The sequence below is a fragment of the Podarcis bocagei genome, assembly GCF_964188305.1.
Source record: "Podarcis bocagei genome assembly, chromosome: 1".
NCBI classification, from domain to species: domain Eukaryota; kingdom Metazoa; phylum Chordata; class Lepidosauria; order Squamata; family Lacertidae; genus Podarcis; species Podarcis bocagei.
This window is the reverse complement of record NC_138125.1, coordinates 139,297,414-139,318,269: the sequence shown is the minus strand read 5'-3', so window position 1 is coordinate 139,318,269 and position 20,856 is coordinate 139,297,414. Positions and strand designations below refer to the sequence as shown.

Below are 20,856 nucleotides of genomic sequence, written 5' to 3'. Positions count from 1 at the left end.
TGTATTCCACAAAAGCTCCTTAAATACCTGTCACTAAAGTTCAAATGGGCAGCCTTCCAAATCCAGATGTCACCTAATCTCATTAATTTGCCTCTCCTGAATCCACATCCATATCCAGCTTCTGTCCCCTCTTAGCCAGTCACATGTTATCCCAGTAATTTGGAGAAAGTGTATTCTGTGACTAGTAGAATATCAACTGGCTAGATTAGGCATAGGCAAACTCAGCCCTCCAGATGTTTTGAGACTACAGTTCCCATCATCCCTGACCACTGGTCCTGTTAGCTAGGGGTGATGGGAGTTGTAGTCCCAAAACATCTGGAGGGCCGAGTTTGCCTATGCCTAGGCTAGATGAAGGAAGAAAAATTCTAAATGTGACTTGAGCTAGCAGTAATTAGATATGTCTTTGTATGTGCTCTTTTTTATCTTTAGAAAAAGAGAGGGGAGTTCTCATTTAATGAAGGGAGCACCCCATTTAATACCCCAGCACCCAACGGTTGTTGAATTTCTTTGGAGAGCTATATATGTTAGGTGATCTACAGCATACATGCACACTATGGGTCCTTTGTTTGCAGTTCTCTGCCCTTTAAGTTTATTGCATCCAAGATAATCAAGGCGATTTTAATTGTATGCAATATTTAATAAAGGATAGCTAAAATGATATTTATTCATTTATTTATCATTGAACAAGATTTATATAACAATCTCTGAGCTGCTTATAAAATATACATCAGAAAATGCCAATAAAATCAAATGTTAAAAATAAGTAGACAATTTTTTTTATCAAAATGCAGCTAAAACCAGCAGTTTCAAAACAAATTGCGCAGTAAAAGCACATGTCTTGATAGGCTTGTCTTAACAAAATGCTTTTTAGTAGATGTTGAAAACAATGCAACAAAGGAATCTGCCTAATATTAATGGACTGAGAGCTCCAGACAGTAGGTGCCCACTGAAGGGTCAATTGCAAGTATGGCGTGAAGGCTTTGTGGCACTTGTAAAAAGTGCCAGGTCCACAGATTGAAGCAGATGAGTAGGCACATATGGGGTCAGGCAGTCGTTCAAGTAAACTGACTCCAACTGAACCCAGTAGCTATGTTATTGTTGTTTTAAAAAGGAGCATTAAAATGAATGGTTGCAAATCTCTCATACAGCAACAGAGACACACAGCAAAGAAATAAGAGTTTTAAAACAAAACAAAGAGGATCTATAAAACAAAAATACATACCTGTAAATCCAGGACTGTCCCTGGAAAAGGGATATTTGGAGGGTTTGCAAATAAGATCAGCATAATGATATGCAAGGAGCAGTGTGTTTGCCTATGAGTATATGAGAGATTTGCAATCATTTTCTTTTTAAGATTGAATTTAAAAAATATATAACAGAATAATCAATCATAATGCATAATATTATTTTTGCTATTTCTTGTTGTTTACATTTATATTTAAACTGGCCTTAGGCTCAAGAGCCGAGTCTTAAAGCACTTGAACCTATTGCAGATCTAGCATGCCTGAGCCCATTGATTTCAGTGGTTTAGGCATTCTGCAGTCTGTGCATCAGATTAAGCTCCAAATTGTTGATGTGCAAGGGGCTTTAAATAGGCTGAATTTTCTTTATATTTTTAATACTTTGCCTATTAATATTCGAACATTTTGTATTTGCAATTATCTTAACACCTCACGGTCTGTGGAAACCCATTCTCCTTTCTTTGTTTTCCCCCACCGCCCAAACCAAAAATGGGGGAGGGGGAATCCCCAGCTGAAATGCAAACACTTCAGGTCAGTTTTCCATTGATTTACGAAAGGACAAATAATGTCAGACAGTTCTTATACCAAAACAAAATTTCAATTTTGTTTACCTCTTCAGTAGTCCAGCTTGATGTCAGTTACCATTTAGCTAGGCCAATAGTATTGATATTTGATGTCAGTTCTTATTCATTACTGAGCCAAACGATTCAAGAATCAGATCTTTTAAATGTTTCTACGGATGGCAAAAATAAAGAAGGGGCAGCCTGCCTGCAGTTGACAGACAGAAGCAGAGAATAGAATAGAATATAAAACTGAAAAGGCACCAGAGGTTCTTATTTATGTATTCAGCGTATTCAGCGCTTTGCATAAACTCAAAGTCAGTCATTTGCAAAGGTTACTTAATAATTTTAAATATGTACAATTGTAGATGCAGAAAGGCTAATAGGGTCTTCCTTAGATGATTGATGCTATTACTTGCAGAGTGTAATTACAAAGTAAGGTTATAATGAAATACAGATATTAGCCTTGTTATTTAACACAAGACTAAGACTAGTACAGAAGGTGCTTTGAAAATGAAAAATTTAAAAATATTCACGTATGAAAGTATAACAGAACAAAATTATGAATATGGGTGTTGCATTAAGCAATAAAATGTGTATTAAAAAGAGCCCTTCCTAGGGACTGCTTAAATAAATTTTATTCAGGATCAAGACATTGATTATATCAGTGGTTTTCAACCAGTGTGCCATGGCACCCTGGGGTGCCTTGAATGATGGTGAGGGGTGCCGTGGGCAACACTGGCCTCTGTCCCTCTTTCCTTCCTCCTCTGGTGCCCTCTTGCATCTCTACCTCTCAAAGGCTTGTGTGGTGGTTTGCTTATATCCTGCCTTTTCCTCTAAGGGGCTCAAGGTTGCAGTCATGGTACTCTCCCTCTTTATTTTATCCTCACAGCAACCCTCTAGAGTAGGTAAGGCTGTTGAGTGGTGTATGCACTGGGTCCTCTTTGAGGAAGCCAGAGAAGAGGTTCCAGGGACAACACATGTTATGCAGAGAGGGGTGTACAGGTTTCTTGGAAGCTTTGGATACTCTTGGGGTGGTTGTGTGGTCTAGGAACCCTAGTTCCACCCTGGCTCATCCTAGTACTTTATGAAGCTGGAATTCTTCTCAGCATAAATAAAACCACCCACAATTATCTCTTGCATCCTGGTGGGTCATTGAGAAGAGTCTAGAGATACGGTGGACTGGTTGCCTGTCTTAAAGCATACTCAGTGAATAAGTACTAGGTACCTGCTCAATTTGGAATCAATCTGAAGTTCAAATTCACTTTGAATGTGTTTCATATTAACTGGGCTGCCTCTATCAGGCCATACTTTTGGTAAATACAGTAAAGCACAGTGGGATGGGAGTGGAGTCAGAGATTGGAAGTCTCTTGTTAAGCCTGTATAAATTTCCTTCTGACCCGCAAGAGAAATCTGGGTTGAACTTCAAACAATTACAGGATTTAGTAGCAAATCTAGAATCTTTGTGAAGTTTTCAGCTAGTCAATTTATAAAATGAGCAAAGTAGCAGATATTTGAAGAAAACAGATATTACATACAGTGGTACCCCGCAAGACGAACGCCTCGCGAGACGAAAAACTCGCAAAACGAAAGGTTTTTTCGTTTTTGAGTTGCCTCGCAAGACGAATTTCCCTATGGGCTTGCTTCGCAAAACGAAGCTTGCCCCGGGGACAGCGGGTCTTCTCTTTTGAAGCAAGGGGCGGCTGGGAGATCGCTTCTCCCCACCGCCCCTTGCTTCAAAAGAGGTCCGGGGGCAGCGGGAAGCGCTCCCGCTGCCCCCGGACCTCTTTTGAAGCAAGCGGCTGCGCTTCTCCCTGCAGCCGCTTGCTTCAAAAGAGGTCCCGGACCTCTTTTGAAGCAAGCGGCTGCGGGGAGATCGCTTCTCCCCACCGCCCCTTGCTTCAAAAGAGGTCCGGGGGCAGCGGGAGCGCTTCCCGCTGCCCCCGGACCTCTTTTGAAGCAAGGGGCGGTGGGGAGAAGCGATCTCCCCGTGCTCCGAAGCCGGGCGGGGGGGTGGGAACACCTGCCCCAGCCACCCCGCTTCGGAACGCTGCTCCGAAGCGGGGTGGGGGGGCGGGAGCACCTGCCCCAGCCGCCGGGCTTCGTAGCGCTGCTGCGAAGCCGGGCGGGGGGGTGGGAACACCTGCCCCAGCCACCCCGCTTCGGAACGCTGCTCCGAAGCGGGGTGGGGGGGCGGGAGCACCTGCCCCAGCCGCCGGGCTTCGTAGCGCTGCTGCGAAGCCGGGCGGGGGGGTGGGAACACCTTCTGAAGGCGGGCGGGGGGCGAAAGTCTTTGTCCCCCCCTGCCTGCCTTCCCAGGGGCTTTTAAATCGCCCCGGACAGCGGAGAAGTCCTCCGCTGTCCGGGGCGATTTTAAAATGCCGCCCGCCAGCATTTTAAGATCGCCTGGACAGCGGAGAAGTCCTCCACTGTCCCAGGGTTTTTTAAAATGCTGGGGGTGAGAAGAAAAGCCCTTGTCCCCCCCCCCCAGCCTTCAGAAGAGGTCCGGGGACCTGGTCTGAAGGCGGTTTCCCTAGGAACGCATTAATTGATTTTCAATGCATTCCTATGGGAAACCGTGCATCGCAAGACGAAAAAACCGCAAGACGAAGAGACTTGCGGAACGAATTAATTTCGTCTTGCGAGGCACCACTGTATTGGGTTTCAAAGGATTGCTAGAAGCATCCCACCCATTATCTTATATTACTATCACTCATGAGAAGGGTTCAACTTGCCCTTCAGCACATTGAAAGAAAGCATGTATGGGCTGTATCAGTTAGTCCTGCCTTTGCTAACATGCCCAGTAACTGCACCCCTGGCTGCCTGAATATTCAAGGTTTCTATGTTCAAGTAGATGTACTTGTGCAGATCTCCATGCAAAGTGGGACTCTAACTGGACAAAGATCTCCTACCCTTGTGTGGAAAAGGTCTACTCACATACATGAGTAGACACACAGAGTACATGCCAGCCAAATGCACAGATGGCAGAAGGGCATTCAGTCCCATCACATGTGTTGCTTCAGCACATGAGGCATCATCTGAAACTTCCTATGGAGGAGAAGGATTAGCGTCATGGAGTGGGAAATAAGCCCAAAAGGCATGTGTGAATTCACACCTACTGATGTTGGTCAGGAGCATAGCTGTCAAGTGTCCCTTATTTGAAGGGACAGTCCCTTATTCCAGCGCCATCCTGCTGTCCCTTATTGATGGATGTCCCTTAAATGTCCCTTAAATGATGTCCCTTAAATTTCAAAGGAAGCAGCTCCTCTCCCTCCCTCCCTCCTTGCCTGCCAGGGAGGAGGGAGTCTCCAACTGTGTTGCTTGGCTGTGTTGCTCACCCAATAAGAAGTCTAAGAATGACTGGGGGGTGGAGTTTGCATGCCTTGTGTGTGGCTAGTTAATGCAAGCTGAGGGGTTTTTTGAATGCTGGATGCCATTTTGTTGCACGTGCTGCTGCAAACTTTGCAGTGCAAAGCCAGGCCGGGGAGCCATCTTAAGTTGAGGCTGCATAGGCCTTGTGGTGCATGTGATTCACATTCTATTCAGTTGAACCTCTGGTTACAAAGTTGGTTGGACAGTGTTCTCGAAGCTACCAGCATGAGTTTGACCAGACTGCAGGAGGACAGGAAGACTGGAGTGCCTGGAACAGGTGAGGCTGCAGGTCCCTTATTTTGGCTGCTGGTCCCTTATTTTCAAGGCTGCTGGTCCCTTATTTTCAAATCTGTCAGTTGACAGCTATGGTCAGGAGCACACTTGAAGGTGCTTTTATGCTTGGGATGCTTATGGAGTACCATCTGAGATACCATCACCCATGAGTCCTTTATGAATGCCACTACCAGGGCTTTGGTGTAAAGATAGGATCCAATTCACAACCATCTTAAGAAAGCTTTGGCAATTATCATTCCTCTCCTCATCTGACTGCGCAACTCTTTGCAATTGAGAGGCACTGCTTTGATAGATAAAAAGAAAAATAAATTGATTAGACTAAGCTCCTTGGGAAAAAAGTGTAGGAAAGAAAACTGCTGTATAAAGTGCAGTGTCAACTCTGTATAGCAATAACTCTGCAGGGTGTGCAGTGATCTTGAGCTCTGTATGTAAATTTATGCAAAGAACTTTTGCAAGCCTAGCATGTACTCTTCTTTTCAAACACCACAAGAAACGTCTTAGTCCTTGATTTGGTAAAAGGCAGAAATATTTCCTCTGTTTCACACAGCAAGGAGGGATCATGTGGAGTGATTTTAAACAAACAAGAAGAGAATAATCTACCATTGTTTGACAATTTCAAGTGCTAGAAACATTTCAAGGGAAGGGTAAGATCCTTATTTTCATTCATGTTTTCACTAAGAATATATACTGTATTTTTCGCCCTATAAGACACACTTTTTCCCCTCCAAAGATGAAGGGGAAATGTGTGTGCGTCTTATGGGGCGAATGCAGACTCCTTGGCTTCAGCAATAGCAATGCGAAGCCTCCGAAGCCTGGGCTCCGGAGGCTTCGCGTTGCTTCCGCTGAAGCCAGGAGAGTCTGCTCTTTGAGGCTGGCGGTGGGGGAAAGCAGCGCTTCCCCCATCGCCAGCCCCAGAGGATGGGGGGCAGCGGGAAGGCGCGCGACGCCTTGCCGCTACTCTCCAACCCGGCTTCGAGGCTGGCGGTGGGGAAAGCAGCGCTTCCCCCATCGCCAGCCCCAGAGGATGGGGGGCAGCAGGAAGGCGTGCGACGCCTTCCCGCTACTCTCCAACCCGGGTTTGAGGCTGGCGGTGGGGAAAGCAGCGCTTCCCCAATCGCCAGCCCCAGAGGATGGGGGGCAGCGGGAAGGCGCGCGACACCTTGCCGCTACTCTCCAACCCTCCTTTGGGCTTTTGCGGGAGATGGGGGAATTCCCCCACCTCCCGCAAAAGCAGGCAAAAGCCGCGCGCTCTTTAAAGGGGCTCCGCGGCTTCTGCTGGCTTTTCTACGGGGGGGGGGATTCCCCCACCTCCTAGAAAAGCCCGCAGGAGCCGCGCACCCTTTAAAGAGCAAGCAGCTCTTGGGGGCTTTTCCCCAAGGAGGGAGAAGGGACTGACTGGCCGAGTCAGTCCCTTCTCCCTCCTGCGGGCTTTTGGGGGAGATGGGGGAATTCCCCCACCTCCCGCAAAAGCCGTGCGCTCTTTAAAGGGGCTCCTTGGCTTTTCTAGGAGGTGGGGGAATTCCCCCACCTCCTAGAAAAGCCCGCAGGAGCCGCGACCCTTTAAAGAGCGCGCCGCTCTTGGGGGCTTTTCCCCGAGGAGGGAGAAGGGACTGACTGGCCGAGTCAGTCACTTCTCCCTCCTGGTCGAAAAGCCCGCAGGAGTCACGTGGGGCTCCTGTGGGCTTTTGCGGGAGGTGGGGGAATTCCGCCACCTCCCGCAAAAGCAGGGAGATATATATATATAAAATGTGGGGTTCTCTGAATTAAAACCTGACCTGCAAACTTTATAAGATAATTTGTGGGTGAGATCAAACCCTGACCAGGATAAGATTTTGGAGTTTGTGGTGCATGTTTCATATTTGAGGTGAACGTATCAAAGTCACAAGACTCTGTTTCTGAACCCAGGAATACAAGTTTTGATAAAATCACTAATAATTATGGGCAGTATTTTATTAACAAGAATCTCCACTTGCACAACAGGACTTTCCTGCCCTCTCCTCCCCAAATTCCTCCAGAGGCTTGGGGAAACCTCTAGAACAGACTTAGGGGGCACACAGGGTGGAGAGGGTAAGAACATTGCATTTCACAAACAGAAATCCATGCACTTCAGCACTTCAACTTAGCTCATTTGTTGCTTGTTCTGCAAGATTATTCAGTCACTGCCTGAGTCCAGAGGTCTTGTGGGGATGCACATGCTGTTGCTGCCTGCCTCCTTCCAGCTTCCCATGTGTTCAGGGCAAATGTCTGCAGTGGTAACCCTACTCTCCTTATGTCGATTCTGCACTTGATTTAAAGCCAGGAACCCTGTGCTGAACATGTGAGAAGGCAGAAGAAGATATCCAACTATACAGTATGCTAAAGCCCCAACCCTGCAGCCTCTTTGTACTGGCAGTGCCCCTTCATGCAAATAATAATGGAATAGGGCTTGCACATTTGTCCAGGTGCTGGAGGGATGAGCTGCTGGTCCTTTCTGGTCAGCTTCCTCAGTTCTTCATGCCACTGCCAAGAGATGCCCAAAGCCCTCGTTTATCTTGTCTGAAGCTAATAAGATTCACCTAGTAGCATGAGTGAGCAGTAATTGCTCTGCGCCTAAATTTATGAGGGGAGGGGGGCTCAGCAAGGGCGCCCTGCATTTTATAAACAGCCACACTATTATGGCCTCATTACAGAGTTGCATATCAATCAGGGTGGTTGTTTCCTTGCACACATGAAAGGGAAAACTTGTGACGGCTGTCAAGGCTGTGTTTTTGAAAGGAAGCAGCAGCTTTTGTTTCATTCCTTTGTGGACTGCAGTATCCGCAGCTGGAGCAACAAGAGCATAAATGTGAGGTGATCAGTTTTTCCACTAGCAAAGGCTGTGGTTAAGCCACACTGAAATGTCAGTCATGCCCTGTAAGCTCCTACTCTTTGTGAGGACAGGACAGGTTATGAGATACCTTTCAGAAGTAAACATGCCAACAAGAGAGCAATGCTTGCAAAATTTCTCTCCATCCAAGTTTCTCCTTGAATTTTGGGCTTCTGAATAACTTGCTATTGATTGATTGCTCAGCAGTGCTGCTTTAAAGTCCACCTTTCTTCTGTTTTTGATTTCCAGACTTCATTGGGCCTGCTGCAGGGGGGCATCTTTTCACAGTTTTTATTTGATGACCTCCCCTTCCCCCTCAGAGTGTGTACTAGCACACATGTATGTCAAAGCAAAATATGATTCCTGCTATGATTGTGTGACTGCCCTGACATAGCTTGGAACAGGGTTTCAATCAGTGTGTGCCTCTGCTTGTGTACATTAGTAACATGCAATGAGAAAAAAGATATTAACTTCAATCTGTGGCAAACTACACACCCACCTATTAAAAATTAATTTTAGAAATTCTCCAAATTAAAATTTGCTCAGAGAAATGGAAAGCCGGTAACAGGCACAAACTTTGAATTTGATTTCTAGTTACCCAAAGCATTTGTTAAATAGAAGTGTCTGCGGAGGATAGACTGTCTACCGGGGATATGGTTCAACCATGGGCCATAACTTTATCAACTTTACAAGTCTGAATTGAAACAGAACTTATTTGTGACTGACTCCAGCCTACAGTGTGGAGCATCTTTGCTACTAAGATAAGGGCTAGAAATGAAATCTCTGAAAATCACACTGGACAGGCAAACCCATTAGCTCGCACATTGGTCTAGATTCCCCAATCTGACAGAAATTAGATTATCATGATAGTGGTGTAAAGGCCTGCCCCTTTGACTCCACTTCAGTTTTGTATACCAGTGGATTTCTAATTTGGCTGGACTCTTTTCCCAGAGGGTTGGATTCTGGCTGGCAGGTTCCATGAGCCTCCTCCATAGGCTTCCAGCTCCTATTTAGGCTTCCTTTTCCTGTGGTGTAATGAGTGATGGGCAGAGCAGGTGGATCCTGACCCAGAGTTGAAAAGCAGTGGAGGAAAGAAGGGAAGGAAGCCAAAAAAGTGCTTCATGAGCTGATTGCTGGAAAAATAATATTCATATGTATCCATCTACTTGTGAGTCTTGCCAAATCTGATTTCTGCTCATCATGTGGCTCATTTCAGGGGCCCAGACCTCCTTCATACCCTCCAACATTTCTCTGATGAAAATAGGGATGTCCCATTTCATAACAATAATTTTACTATTTATACCCCACACATCTTACTGTGTTGCCCCAGCCACTCTGGGCAGCTTACAACATATATAAAAAACATAAAAACATAAAAAACATGTTTTTAATACTTGATTGGGAGCCGCCCAGAGTGGGGGTATAAATATATTATTATTATTATTATTATTATTATTATTATTATTATTATTATTATTAAATATTAAACTTTTAAAAAAACTTCCCTATACAGGATTGCCTTCAGATGGCTGGGGGGAAGATAACTCCATCCCCTCCAGCATTTCTCCAATGAAAATAGGGACATCCTAAGGGAAAGTGGGGCATTCTGGGACCAAATCAGAAACTGGGACAGCATTTCTAAATCAGGGACATCCCTGGAAAATAGGGACACTTGGAGGGTCTGTTGTTTCATCCGCAAAGTGCCTGGAGAAGACTAGCACGAGGCCTTGTTTAGGTGTTGCTGCTGGGGCCAACATTTTGCTCTCGACAAGATGTTTTAGTTATACTGCGCCTTGCATTATGTTCTTGTACTTTTGTTGCTAACCTTAGTATGCATTTCTACTGGATTGTTTATAGTATATATTTGTTAATATGACATACTTTGGCCGATTTAAATTTTGTTTATATGCCTTGCAAGTGTGAATGAATGATGTTTTCTGATGTTGTGAGCCACTTTGAGCATGGCTTACTATGGGAAAACAGCATACACATAAACTGATGTCTATGTGCTGTACAGATTAGGTTTGGTACACATGCTGAAGGAAGCAATATTTCTTTTCTTTATTCCCCCCCCCCCCGATGTGACAGTGGTAGGTTACAGCATTCACCCTTCCTTATGCAGTACTATTTAGCTCAGTTTTCTAACAGTTCTTTAGTTCCACTGGTGCACCTGGCTGGAATCTTAAATATACTAACTAGGGAGTACATTCCATTGAACATAAGAAACATATATAGGGTTGTGCTACATATGGATCAGCTACTGAACTATTTATTAGTGGTTATATGCCTAAAGTATATTAGTCTACTTGGTGCATTTGATGAAATAAGTAGTTACTTCCATGAGTTCATGCCAGATGAACCAGTTCCTGTCTATGATTGGACAGACCAGTTATATTACCAGTGACAAACCTGACCAAAGGTCGAGCTTGCCATTATTTTAATTATTCCTTAAAAGAAAATGATAATGAAAGGATAAATTTACTAAGAAGAGATTTGCAACATTTGCCTCACCAACTCAGTGATTCATCTGTTATTTGCTCTTTGACCATATAAAATAGCAGAATTGATATTTCTATTATGCAGAGCGTGTAACCCAGAAGAAGGATAATTCTGGAGAACATTACTCTTAGGTTACTGGGGTCTGAGCAGGAGCTTTTTGCCTTGTATTTAATTTCGTTCTTCCACAACATACAAGAAAATCACACAGCTCACTGCTTCAGCGCTCCATTATGCTGTTGTGTAAAACTAATTTTACTATGTGGCATATAGCATCAATAGAAGACAGCAGAGAGAAGGGCAGTGAGCCTTACTAAATAATAGTACTTATGGAGATGAAAATGTAGAAGGCTTCAACAAGGTTGCTAGATTCTGATTTCAACATTTTGTGGAAGGAAGAAAACCATACTGTTGCCAGAGGCAGAAGGCCATTTCTTATCAGTACCTGAAGATGCCAATCCAGTAAATTACCAAGTTTCTTGTTTAGAACAAAATGTAGCATTAAAGGTTCTTCCTTTTTAACACTATTTATTTTGTAGCCTTTTATTCTAGCTCACTGAAAAGTTTTCACCTTGTTTCATGTCCAAGTTCATTGTTTTAAGGAAGCTGTAGAATAGATTTATGAGGGGACAAGGCAGATGGCAAATCATGGAAGCAGCAGTAGGACTAAGGGAACACAAAGCTACCATTGTTGCAAACCAAAATAATTTCCCAGCCAAGGCTAAAGCCTGCTTGGGAGCAAGGGTCTACTTGGGAGTATGAAGATGGGATAGAACAGAGAATGGGTGTAGTTTGAAGGACCTCCTATAAGATTCAGCAGGGCAAGGCTATGAAGATATAATATTCTCAGCTTCTCAGAGAGTCAGAGGAAGCACAGAGATAATGTTGAGAGAACCCCTCTCACTTTCTGCTTTGGCCTTGGGCAGCCAGCTATGGTAGTCATGAAAGAGAATCTTAAGAATCAAACCGAAATGTTTGTGCAAAAGGCACATTGTCCACTGCAATCCTGCATATCTTAATATCAATGTAACATAATATAGATGTATTCTTGTTGGTTTATGTCAAATGCCTCCAAATCGATCTCCAGTTAACATTTTTGTGCAGATAACTCCCCCCCCCCCATTTCAACTCCAAATACAGATTTTTGGTTTTTCTGTGAAATATATTTTTTCTATTACATATGGGATATGCCTTTCCTAAAGCAGATCCTTAAGGTAAAGGAGAGGGTCATGAAAAAATGTTAGTTACTAATATGGCTTCCTTTTTTTTGCAATTAACGTTGTATTACAATGGCTTCCAGAATTAACGTTTTCCTCATCTTTCCCAGGGTGATACCATTGTTTCCTGTGACTCTTACGGAGTGTTGAAACTGTGGGACATTCGGAGAGGCGTACCAATGGTGTCAATTGACGCAGGCCCACATCCTGGCAACCAAGTGGCCTTTGACCCATCTGGTAAGATGCTCCATGAAACTGGAGGACTTGACTGTTTTTCTTTTCCTGATTTATTTTTCTTTCAAAATAATTTGATGCTGAAAAAGAATTAACTTAGCTCCACTAGTTTCTGTTTCTTTCACATATTACCCATGTACCTCAGCCGAGTTCATACATTTCAGTTTTTTCAGAGATCACACCATCATTTAAATGCATGAAACTTAAATCTCAAATTAGCCTTCACTGAAATTAGCCTTCACCTTTCATGTCAGCCATTGCCTAATAATGGCTCGGATTGTTCATGCATCAAAATGAGGTGGTGCAGTACACTATAGATACTACTTATGAAGACCACCATAAAATGTTTTTAAAATTGTGTTTATTTAAGAAAAAGTATAAAAAAATTCCTGCAAATAGACAATATCAGGAGGAAAGGTTTTAGGCCAGCCTTCTCCCTATATTTCCCTTTCTATTTATAGGGGGCTTTCAGTGTAGACAAACATTTTAAAATCAAGTCCTGTACCTATAGTCTAAAGTGGTGCAGTCCATTTCACCACCCCAGTCTGTGGCATGCATAGAACAGACCTGAGAGGTGAGCAAAAAAAGTAATATGTCTGAAAGATACTTGCTATTATTTAAATTAGTGGTGTTAAAAGTTGCTTAAACCTAAACAGAAAACAAAAACTTTTATTTACGGGGTTTTTTATATACTTTTCCTCTTTTCTGCCATTAAAATACTTATACAAGTATTCATAAGCCACGACTGATAAGTACTATTACTCTTACAGCTGACTTTGTACCATAATAGATGGTCTGCAACTCACAAGGAAATGAAATATATGTAGAGCACAACCACTTTTGCATCCTCAGCTATTTATAACAATATGTCACCTGCATTGTGAATGACTTTCCTTTTATTTTAAAAAGTAGCCAAGGTACAAATAGAATAAATGTATTTTATGGGGGACATTAATCTTCATTCCAAAAGCTAAGTAATTGCTCAGCATAAAACACAGGCACACACCCCAGACTGGAATGCACATATGCTTTAGTTTGTGTTTTTTCCAAATACATAGTGGATTTAGAGTAATAAAATAGGGACCATTGGTACTTTTTGCGATTTCTAAGACTCCCCACCCCCCACGTAAATGTATGCTTAAACTCAGGGTGCAGAAATTCATCACATAGGAATGTATGCGCACTGACCTGTCTTTTGGAATATCAGTCGTTTTTATCAAACCCTCTTTGTGTGTCTCTCAGAATGCCTCTGATCTTGTCCAAGCAGGAATCTGCAAGTTCAGCTAGAAATATTTTAGGGCAAAATTCATGTGCAAGAAAGGCTGCTGCATATGAAAATGCTTGGGGTACTGGCACCTTTGGCAATAGTTGTCATTCCTAGCCTGTATTCATCCTACCATTCTTGAAAACAGGTGATAGATGGTGTTAGAGTTGACAGCATAAGCTATCTTGATACGCCTTAAAGAAAATGTTCTCAGAACCCTTTTGCACACATGAACCACATTTGTCAAAGTAGAGATAAGTGTGCTTTCCAAAACTCTCATTGGATTAGTCTAGAAATTACTCAGGTTTGGGGGTAATACTTCCAAGCCAGACCAAAGAGATGGGAACAATAATCTACTTATGTGGGACAGTAAAAGACACTGTACATGCAAAATATGAGGAGTGAGGTATCAATAGGCAGCAAGTTCCAAAGTGTAGGTGCTGCCACACTAAATGATTGAATTTCTACAAATGGATATTATGCAGCACCAGCTGTAGTGCCAATTCTGCCAATCAAAGCGGTTGAGTGGGCACATCATGTGCAGTAAGGCAGTCTGAATTTTACTAATGTACCTCTTTATTCCAATCCTATTCAATGTAATGACATTCTGTGACACTGAACAGGGTCAGAACAAAGAAGCATGGGGTCAAAAATCAAGGCGGGAATAGAAGCCAATCTCCTGTGTTTTTTTCACAAGGGGGTGGGCTTTCCTTGCCCAGCCCTCTATATTCCAGGCCAACTCATTGTAGGGACATTATATTAAATGGGATCAAATTAAGAAGCTGGTATGAATTTCCACAGCCAAGAACCCTGTGCACTGGCAGCTCTGGCAACTTGCTGGATATTTGGCTGCCAAAGTCCTCATTATTCCTGGCTGATGATACTTTGCTGTCCTAGCTGTGCAGAGTATTTTGTCTTGGCCATGTGCTTCTTCCTCAGCTTGGTTTAATTTCAGCAAATATTTCTGGGGTGTGTAACAGTTTGAGGTACATTTTTTTTAATCCAAGAGCCAGTCTTTGAACCTTGCTAAGAATGAAAACTAAAACCGGGACTTCCGGGTTGGCGCGAACAGCTAATGGCGGATTCCCTCCGAGCTCCGGAGGGAATCGGCTCCGCTGGGGACGGGTCCTGCCGCGACGGCGACGCGGGGACCCTCAAAAACCTCAGGCGCGGATGCCTGAGGACCTGGTGACTCGGTGGGCACCTTAAGCGCCCTCCCCGATTCACGAAGAGCCTTTTTAAAGGCTACGGAGAGGATACGGAGAGTGGCGTGGTGCTGAGAGTAAACCGCTACCCCAGCGGAGCGAAGCCGTGTGCCATGGCTGAAGAGCGCTGACTTGCTTCCTTGAAAATTTGGACTGAAAGAATTACCCGTGAGTAAGACGGATTGGGACTTTAAAAATTCTTCCCTGAATTGGAGACGACCGGGGGGTGTGCTAAAAGGAAGTCCGCACCCCCCCCCTGCAGACGATCTAAGCAACGACATAAGAGCTAAGCTGGAGAGCCTACCCTTGGTGGGGTGAGTTAAAAAGGACACTAACTTTCAAGATTTAGTTAAAGGAAATTTTGTGCTGGAGAGTGGAGTTTTGGAGACCCTCTTTATGTTTTGAACAACCCCCCCTCCCGGGCTCGGGAACGTCCTGCCTTTGTGCCTGTGTAAGAGCTGCGGAGTTTGACAGCTGTCAAAGCTGTCAAACGGGCAGTTTAAAGCGGAGAAATCACTATTTAAGATCCCTCTGGATTAAGACGAGTTATAATTGAGTTAAAATTGTTGGAAACAAAGTAACAATAACAAGCTAAAGGACTGTTGGAGAAAAGACTAATAAGTAACCAGATTCCCTCTAGGGGGAATTCTGTGAAACTACAATGGATACAATGGCTGTGGATGGAAAGTTACTAGTGGAAATCGAAAGGATGTTTCAATTGGTGGGAACCTTACAAGAGCAGAGCTTAGCCATGAATAAACAACTTAACATTATGACCTTGGGAACAGGCAACTCTGCTGTTTGTATTGAGGACCTGAATGAGAAAGAATCCACAGCTGAATGGGAAACAATGTCTACAGAGGTGGAAGAGACTAAACAAGAAAAAGAGAAAGTAACCTTGGGAAGCAACAATCAAAAGCTGACATCTGTGGAACACAAGCAAGGAGACTCTGGGAACACATCTACCACAAGTCTGCGAAAGATGCAGAAGAAGAAGGAGGAGGTTCTGGGACAATATGTACAGGAACCTAAAATAAAGAAATATGATTGGGGCCTCCTTTTGGACTTTGACTTTGAGGATACAGGCTTTGTGGAAATACTCCAGCAGTTACTTTCAAATCTCCTTGTGGGAAGAGAATATGTTTTGATGGTGAAAGATCTTTTTCCAGACTCGACGACTGACATAAAGGACAACCAGCGAAACCGGCGGAGAGGGACTGAAAGGGACTTGAAAGCCTCGGACGTGAGGAACCCAAGCTGAGAATCTTGACTTTGGATTTTTATTGGGAAGGGACAAAAACCGGGGATGGGATGGGAGGGAGGGAAGAGGAGATTCTTAAAAACTCTTAAGACTTTCATGTTTGGTTAATATGACTTTTATTCAAGACAAAATGAAAAATCGATGGAAGAGAACTTAAGTCCAACTTAGGAAAATCAATTATTATTATTTTTTTTTCTTTACTAGAAAAGAGGCAACAAAATGAATAAGATGGTTAAGAGGAGAAATACCAACTTGCTGATATAATCTTGGGAATTGGGATGCACGAGGGGGGGTGGGGGGAAGTCAGGGAACAAGGTTATGAGAAGAGGATCTGCTGAATCTATACATGTTTGTGTCTTGTGTTATTGTTGTGTTTGTATTGTCTTTATAAAAGCAGAAAACCCAATAAAAATTTTATATATATATATAAAAAAAGAATGAAAACTAAAACCTCACCCTAGCTAGTATATATCTCCTATCCACATCTACCAACTGCTCACTTCTGAAAGACTATTTTGAGCCAAGTGGGGAACTTTCCAGTAGAAAAAAAAAAATCTTGTCAGATCTAGATAATTTAAATAGGTAGAACAATCCTATAATTTGGATAAAATCCAGAACTGTTACTACAGTAAAAAGCCAAAGAAGGAATAGCAAGCTTGAGTCAATGACCAAGAATGAAGTTCAGTTTAAAACAATGCAGTCATAACTCCCAAGCAATAGGGAGAAATATTACAGCAGGTTTGTTAATATTCTTTGAGCATAATCTTCGTTTTCAAATTAGGTTCTGGGAAAACATATCTGCCTGCTACACACTTGTTACCACTTGTCCTTGTCTATGTTATGTATCACTGCTACACATCTACATGCATTAGGACAGGCATAGGCAAACTCAGCCCTCCAGATGTATTGGGACTACAACTCCCATCATCCCTGACCACTGGTCCTGTTAGCTAGGGATGATGGGAGTTGTAGTCCCAAGACATCTAGAGGGCCGAGTTTGCCTATGCCTGCATCAGGGTCTTTTGAGAGTCACAGTGCATCTTAGAAACAACAAGGCTCTCTAAGGGGCGCCATGAGGCAATGAGAGCTTAGAGTAATTGAATTGGTCATTTATTACAAAACACAGACAACATGTAGGCTGGACCAGCAGTTACTGGGTTAAATTGATAAAGAAGGCAAGGACATGGACAAGGCTGGGTAGGTACAACAATGGTGCCAAACTGAAAATCACACTTTATTTGAAGCAGCACCTAGAGAGAGAGAACATCCCGCTAGTGCAGAATTCAGCGGCCAGGTTGCTCATGGCAGGGCGGTTTGAGCATATTGCACCGATCCTGGTCAGACAGCACTGGCTGTCAATTAGTTTCTGGGCCCAGTTTATAGTGCTGGTTTTGACGTATAAAGCCTTAAACAGCTCAGGACGACAATACCCCAAGGACTACCTCTCCCCATATAAACCAGCCTGGACTCTGAGATCATCTTCTGAGGCCCTTCTTTGTATGAGGTCCAGAGGGTGGCAACATGAGAATGGGCTTTTTTTGTAGTGGCCCCCTGTTTACGGAATGCTCTCCCCAGGAAGGCTCAACTGGTGCCTTCATTAGACACCTTTAAGCACCAGGCAAATGTTCCTCTTTAACCAGGGCTTGGGCTGGTTGACATCAGATGCCCTTTTAAAATGTGGAAGGGAGGATCATTAGGTTGTATTTGTGTTTTTATTATGTATTTTGTGGTTTTTTATTGTGATTTAATGTTGTAACTGCCCTGAGATCTACGGGTATAGTGCAGCATACCAATTTAATGAACAACAACAACAACATCCCGCCATACACACACTTGAATTAAAGAGTGAAATGAAGCTAGAGGGCAAAATATCTGTTCCGAGGTGAAAGGGCTTTTCCTCAGGGATCTGCAGTCCTTCTGGATGTTGTCCTGTGTTCCAGAGCGCAGGGAGTAGATGAGTGGTTCCTTACAGATTCCATGAGGACTAGTTCACTCTTGTTTTTAGGTATTCAGTTTATTATCCGCAAACATCCAGGGAAGAAACTGTGTCAGGAGGCTGACAGCAGGCCAAGCCCTTGCAGGCAGTGTCAGAGCGTGCCTCATTTATGCCTTGGGCAGGTGCTGGCAGGTGGGGGGGGGGCAGGACGCACCAAGCCAGTCTGAAATCTGCCCACCCCTAAAGTCTGCCATGATGTGGTATAGGGGGCTGAACTGGGATGGGCTGGGGGGGGAGAAATGGAAATCACTGATTCCTCCCCAAGTTCAAGTGGGAAGTATCTTCTTCTTTTGCAAGTGGATCTTTGGATTCAAAGCAGTGAATAACTTTAGGCAATTGCTTTGAGCTTTTCAGTACTTTGAAGAGATAAGTCCCATTGATATTCTCTTTATCTTTGTAAGAAAAGGAACACTTCCCTCCCCTGAGTGCAGCAAGATGGACAGTTATTTAATGGAGCCAGCTTTTGTGACACAATTCAGTGGAATTAAATGTTTTCATCTCACAAGACTGCATGAGTCCATCATAAAACGAAGGTTTAGAAGCGGCTGGGTACCTCTTAGGGCAATATATGGCACATTACGTTGGTTGCAGGCCCTTAGTTGACTGTGGCAATATTTGATTGCTGCTAAACAGTATCCTTTGAGGAGATGAAACAGCTGCAGCTGCACTGGATTTATGCCAAAATCAACTCAATGGGAAAATAGTTTGCCCTGAATATGTAAGTGTTGGAAATATCCTCACAGTTTCTGACTTCTCCATATGAAACTAAAGAAATCTGAAAGGTTTGATCACTGCTTGGGGTGGGGGGGGGGTCTGGTCACAACTAATTTTGAGTCCACAAATCACATACTAAATTATCTTATTTTCTAAATAAGCTTTAAAATCACACTTAATCTAAAAAGAGGCATTTTAAAACTGAAGGTATGGGAAATTACAAAAACACATTCTCATTTCCATTTCTCCTCTAGTGAATATTTTAGCTCCATACATTCTCAAATTTATATTCATCCTAGCTCACAGAGGGCTGTGATTAGTAAATTCCCACTTTGGATGTATTTCCAATTATTTGATGAAAATTCCTTCCTTTCATGCTGAAAGCTACATGGTTTCATCTCAAAGTCTGGCTTAGATTCAAGAGCTTCATCTTGTGATTAGCTTACTCCTGCAGACAATCAGACACTATAGATCCTTGAAGGTCATCTTATCCTTTCTTCCGTGAAAGCTTTTTTTAAAAAAAGATCAACAGCTTAGACAGCTTCTGTGCACTGAGTAGATTTTATTCCATTATATTAAAAAAAGAAATCAATTGCCTTCTGCAGTATAATACAATAAAAGAAGGGATTTACAATATATTGTATTGTGAAATTAATCTGATAATATTCATCCGATGATAATAATACTAATAATAACACTTCAGCAGACTACATCTGTTGAAGACACCTCATAAGACAATATATATTAAAAAGGAAATAATGCTAATTGCCAAATGCTTAGGATGATGAAGATCAAACAATATATCCCCTGGAGTGAGATACAAGGCAACAGCTTTAACTTAGCAGCTATCAGTTCAGATTTCCATCTGCACTCCCTTTGGACACATGAGGCTACTGTACTAGACTTACTTTAGGTGCAGAACTTTGAGTGCAGAATTTCCACCACTGGTGCCTAGGGCTCAGGGGAGTTGTAGTCCAGCAACACTTGACAAAAAGATCACGAATATGTCAAACTGATTTAGATTAATAGGGAAACCCTAACAACATCAGATGACCCTCCTCAATTAGACCAAGATCCATCTAGTCATGCTTCCTGTTTCCAAAGCCAAGCATGGCCAGTCAGGAAGCCAGCATGTGGAACATGAAGGCAACAGCAGCCTGCAGTTGTTTGCTTACCAGCACCTTGTATTCAGAGGTTTTCTGCCTCTGAACAGAGAGCACCTGTTTACCTATAATGCCTAATAGCCATGCGTAGATGTCCCAAACACACCTAGCCCCCTCAATGAGGACCCACCATTGGAAGTTTAATTCTTTATTGGCAAAACACTCAATTGAATCAGTTCCTAAGGTATAAGAATCACATGCACCACTCCTGATAAATAGCTAGCTATGCAGCTCCTCCTTCAGATTTGTTCTCTGACTCAGTTGGAGCAACAGTGCGCCACACCGCCGGACATGGTGCATGCAAGCAACTGGCGAGTTTTGCACAGCATCTCCAGCTGCTGCTGCTTTAAGCACCTCCTTGTCCTTGGACACAGTGGGGGAGGGGACGGAGGAGATTCTAAGGGCCTAACTCTCTGGAACCATTTCTTCCACCTCTGTGCCTTCCTGCTACAGTACTTCCCCCACCTCCTCTCCTTCCATCTCTGACCACCCAGACTCTTTCCCCTGCCTCACAGGTGGCACAGAACCCCACAAATCACCAGCCCCTACCCCTGGATCATCCTCCTGCCTCCTCTATCCTGACTCTATCCTGTATTACTTGGTTTAATCCCCTTTTAAAGTCATCTGAGGCAGTGCGCATCACTACATTTTGTGGCAGCCAATTATTTTGGTTAACTATGCATTCTTAAAAGAAGGACTGCCTTTCTTCTCTGTCCTGAATCTGTTGCCTTGTATCTCATGTCAGGATGGGTTGGGGGGGCATGTAGCAATGCCTTAAGAGAACAAAAAGCAATCCTCCTATTGAGGGCATCACCCTGAACCTCATCTTAATATTCCAGATTTCACACATCATCTCCATACTAGGTTAGTTTATTAATTTATACTGAATGGTTAAAAAATAGCATAAAATATATAGAAAAGACTGTTTCTAATCATTGAGGATTGAATAGGTTGTCTGGGCTTACATTCCACAGGGGAAGAAGAGTCTCCCTTG

At 43.3% G+C, this 20,856-nt stretch overlaps 1 protein-coding gene across 2 annotated transcripts in view; it reads left to right on the top strand.

Moving 5' to 3' along the window:
- The window catches only part of SPAG16 (sperm associated antigen 16), a 466,237-nt gene that overhangs the window by 334,848 nt on the left and 110,533 nt on the right, over nucleotides 1-20,856 (top strand). For both annotated transcript variants that reach the window (XM_081172704.1, XM_081172703.1), the window contains one exon: nucleotides 12,136-12,262. In XM_081172704.1, coding sequence (XP_081028830.1) covers nucleotides 12,136-12,262 — 127 coding nt within the window. The remainder of the gene's footprint in view (nucleotides 1-12,135; nucleotides 12,263-20,856) is intronic.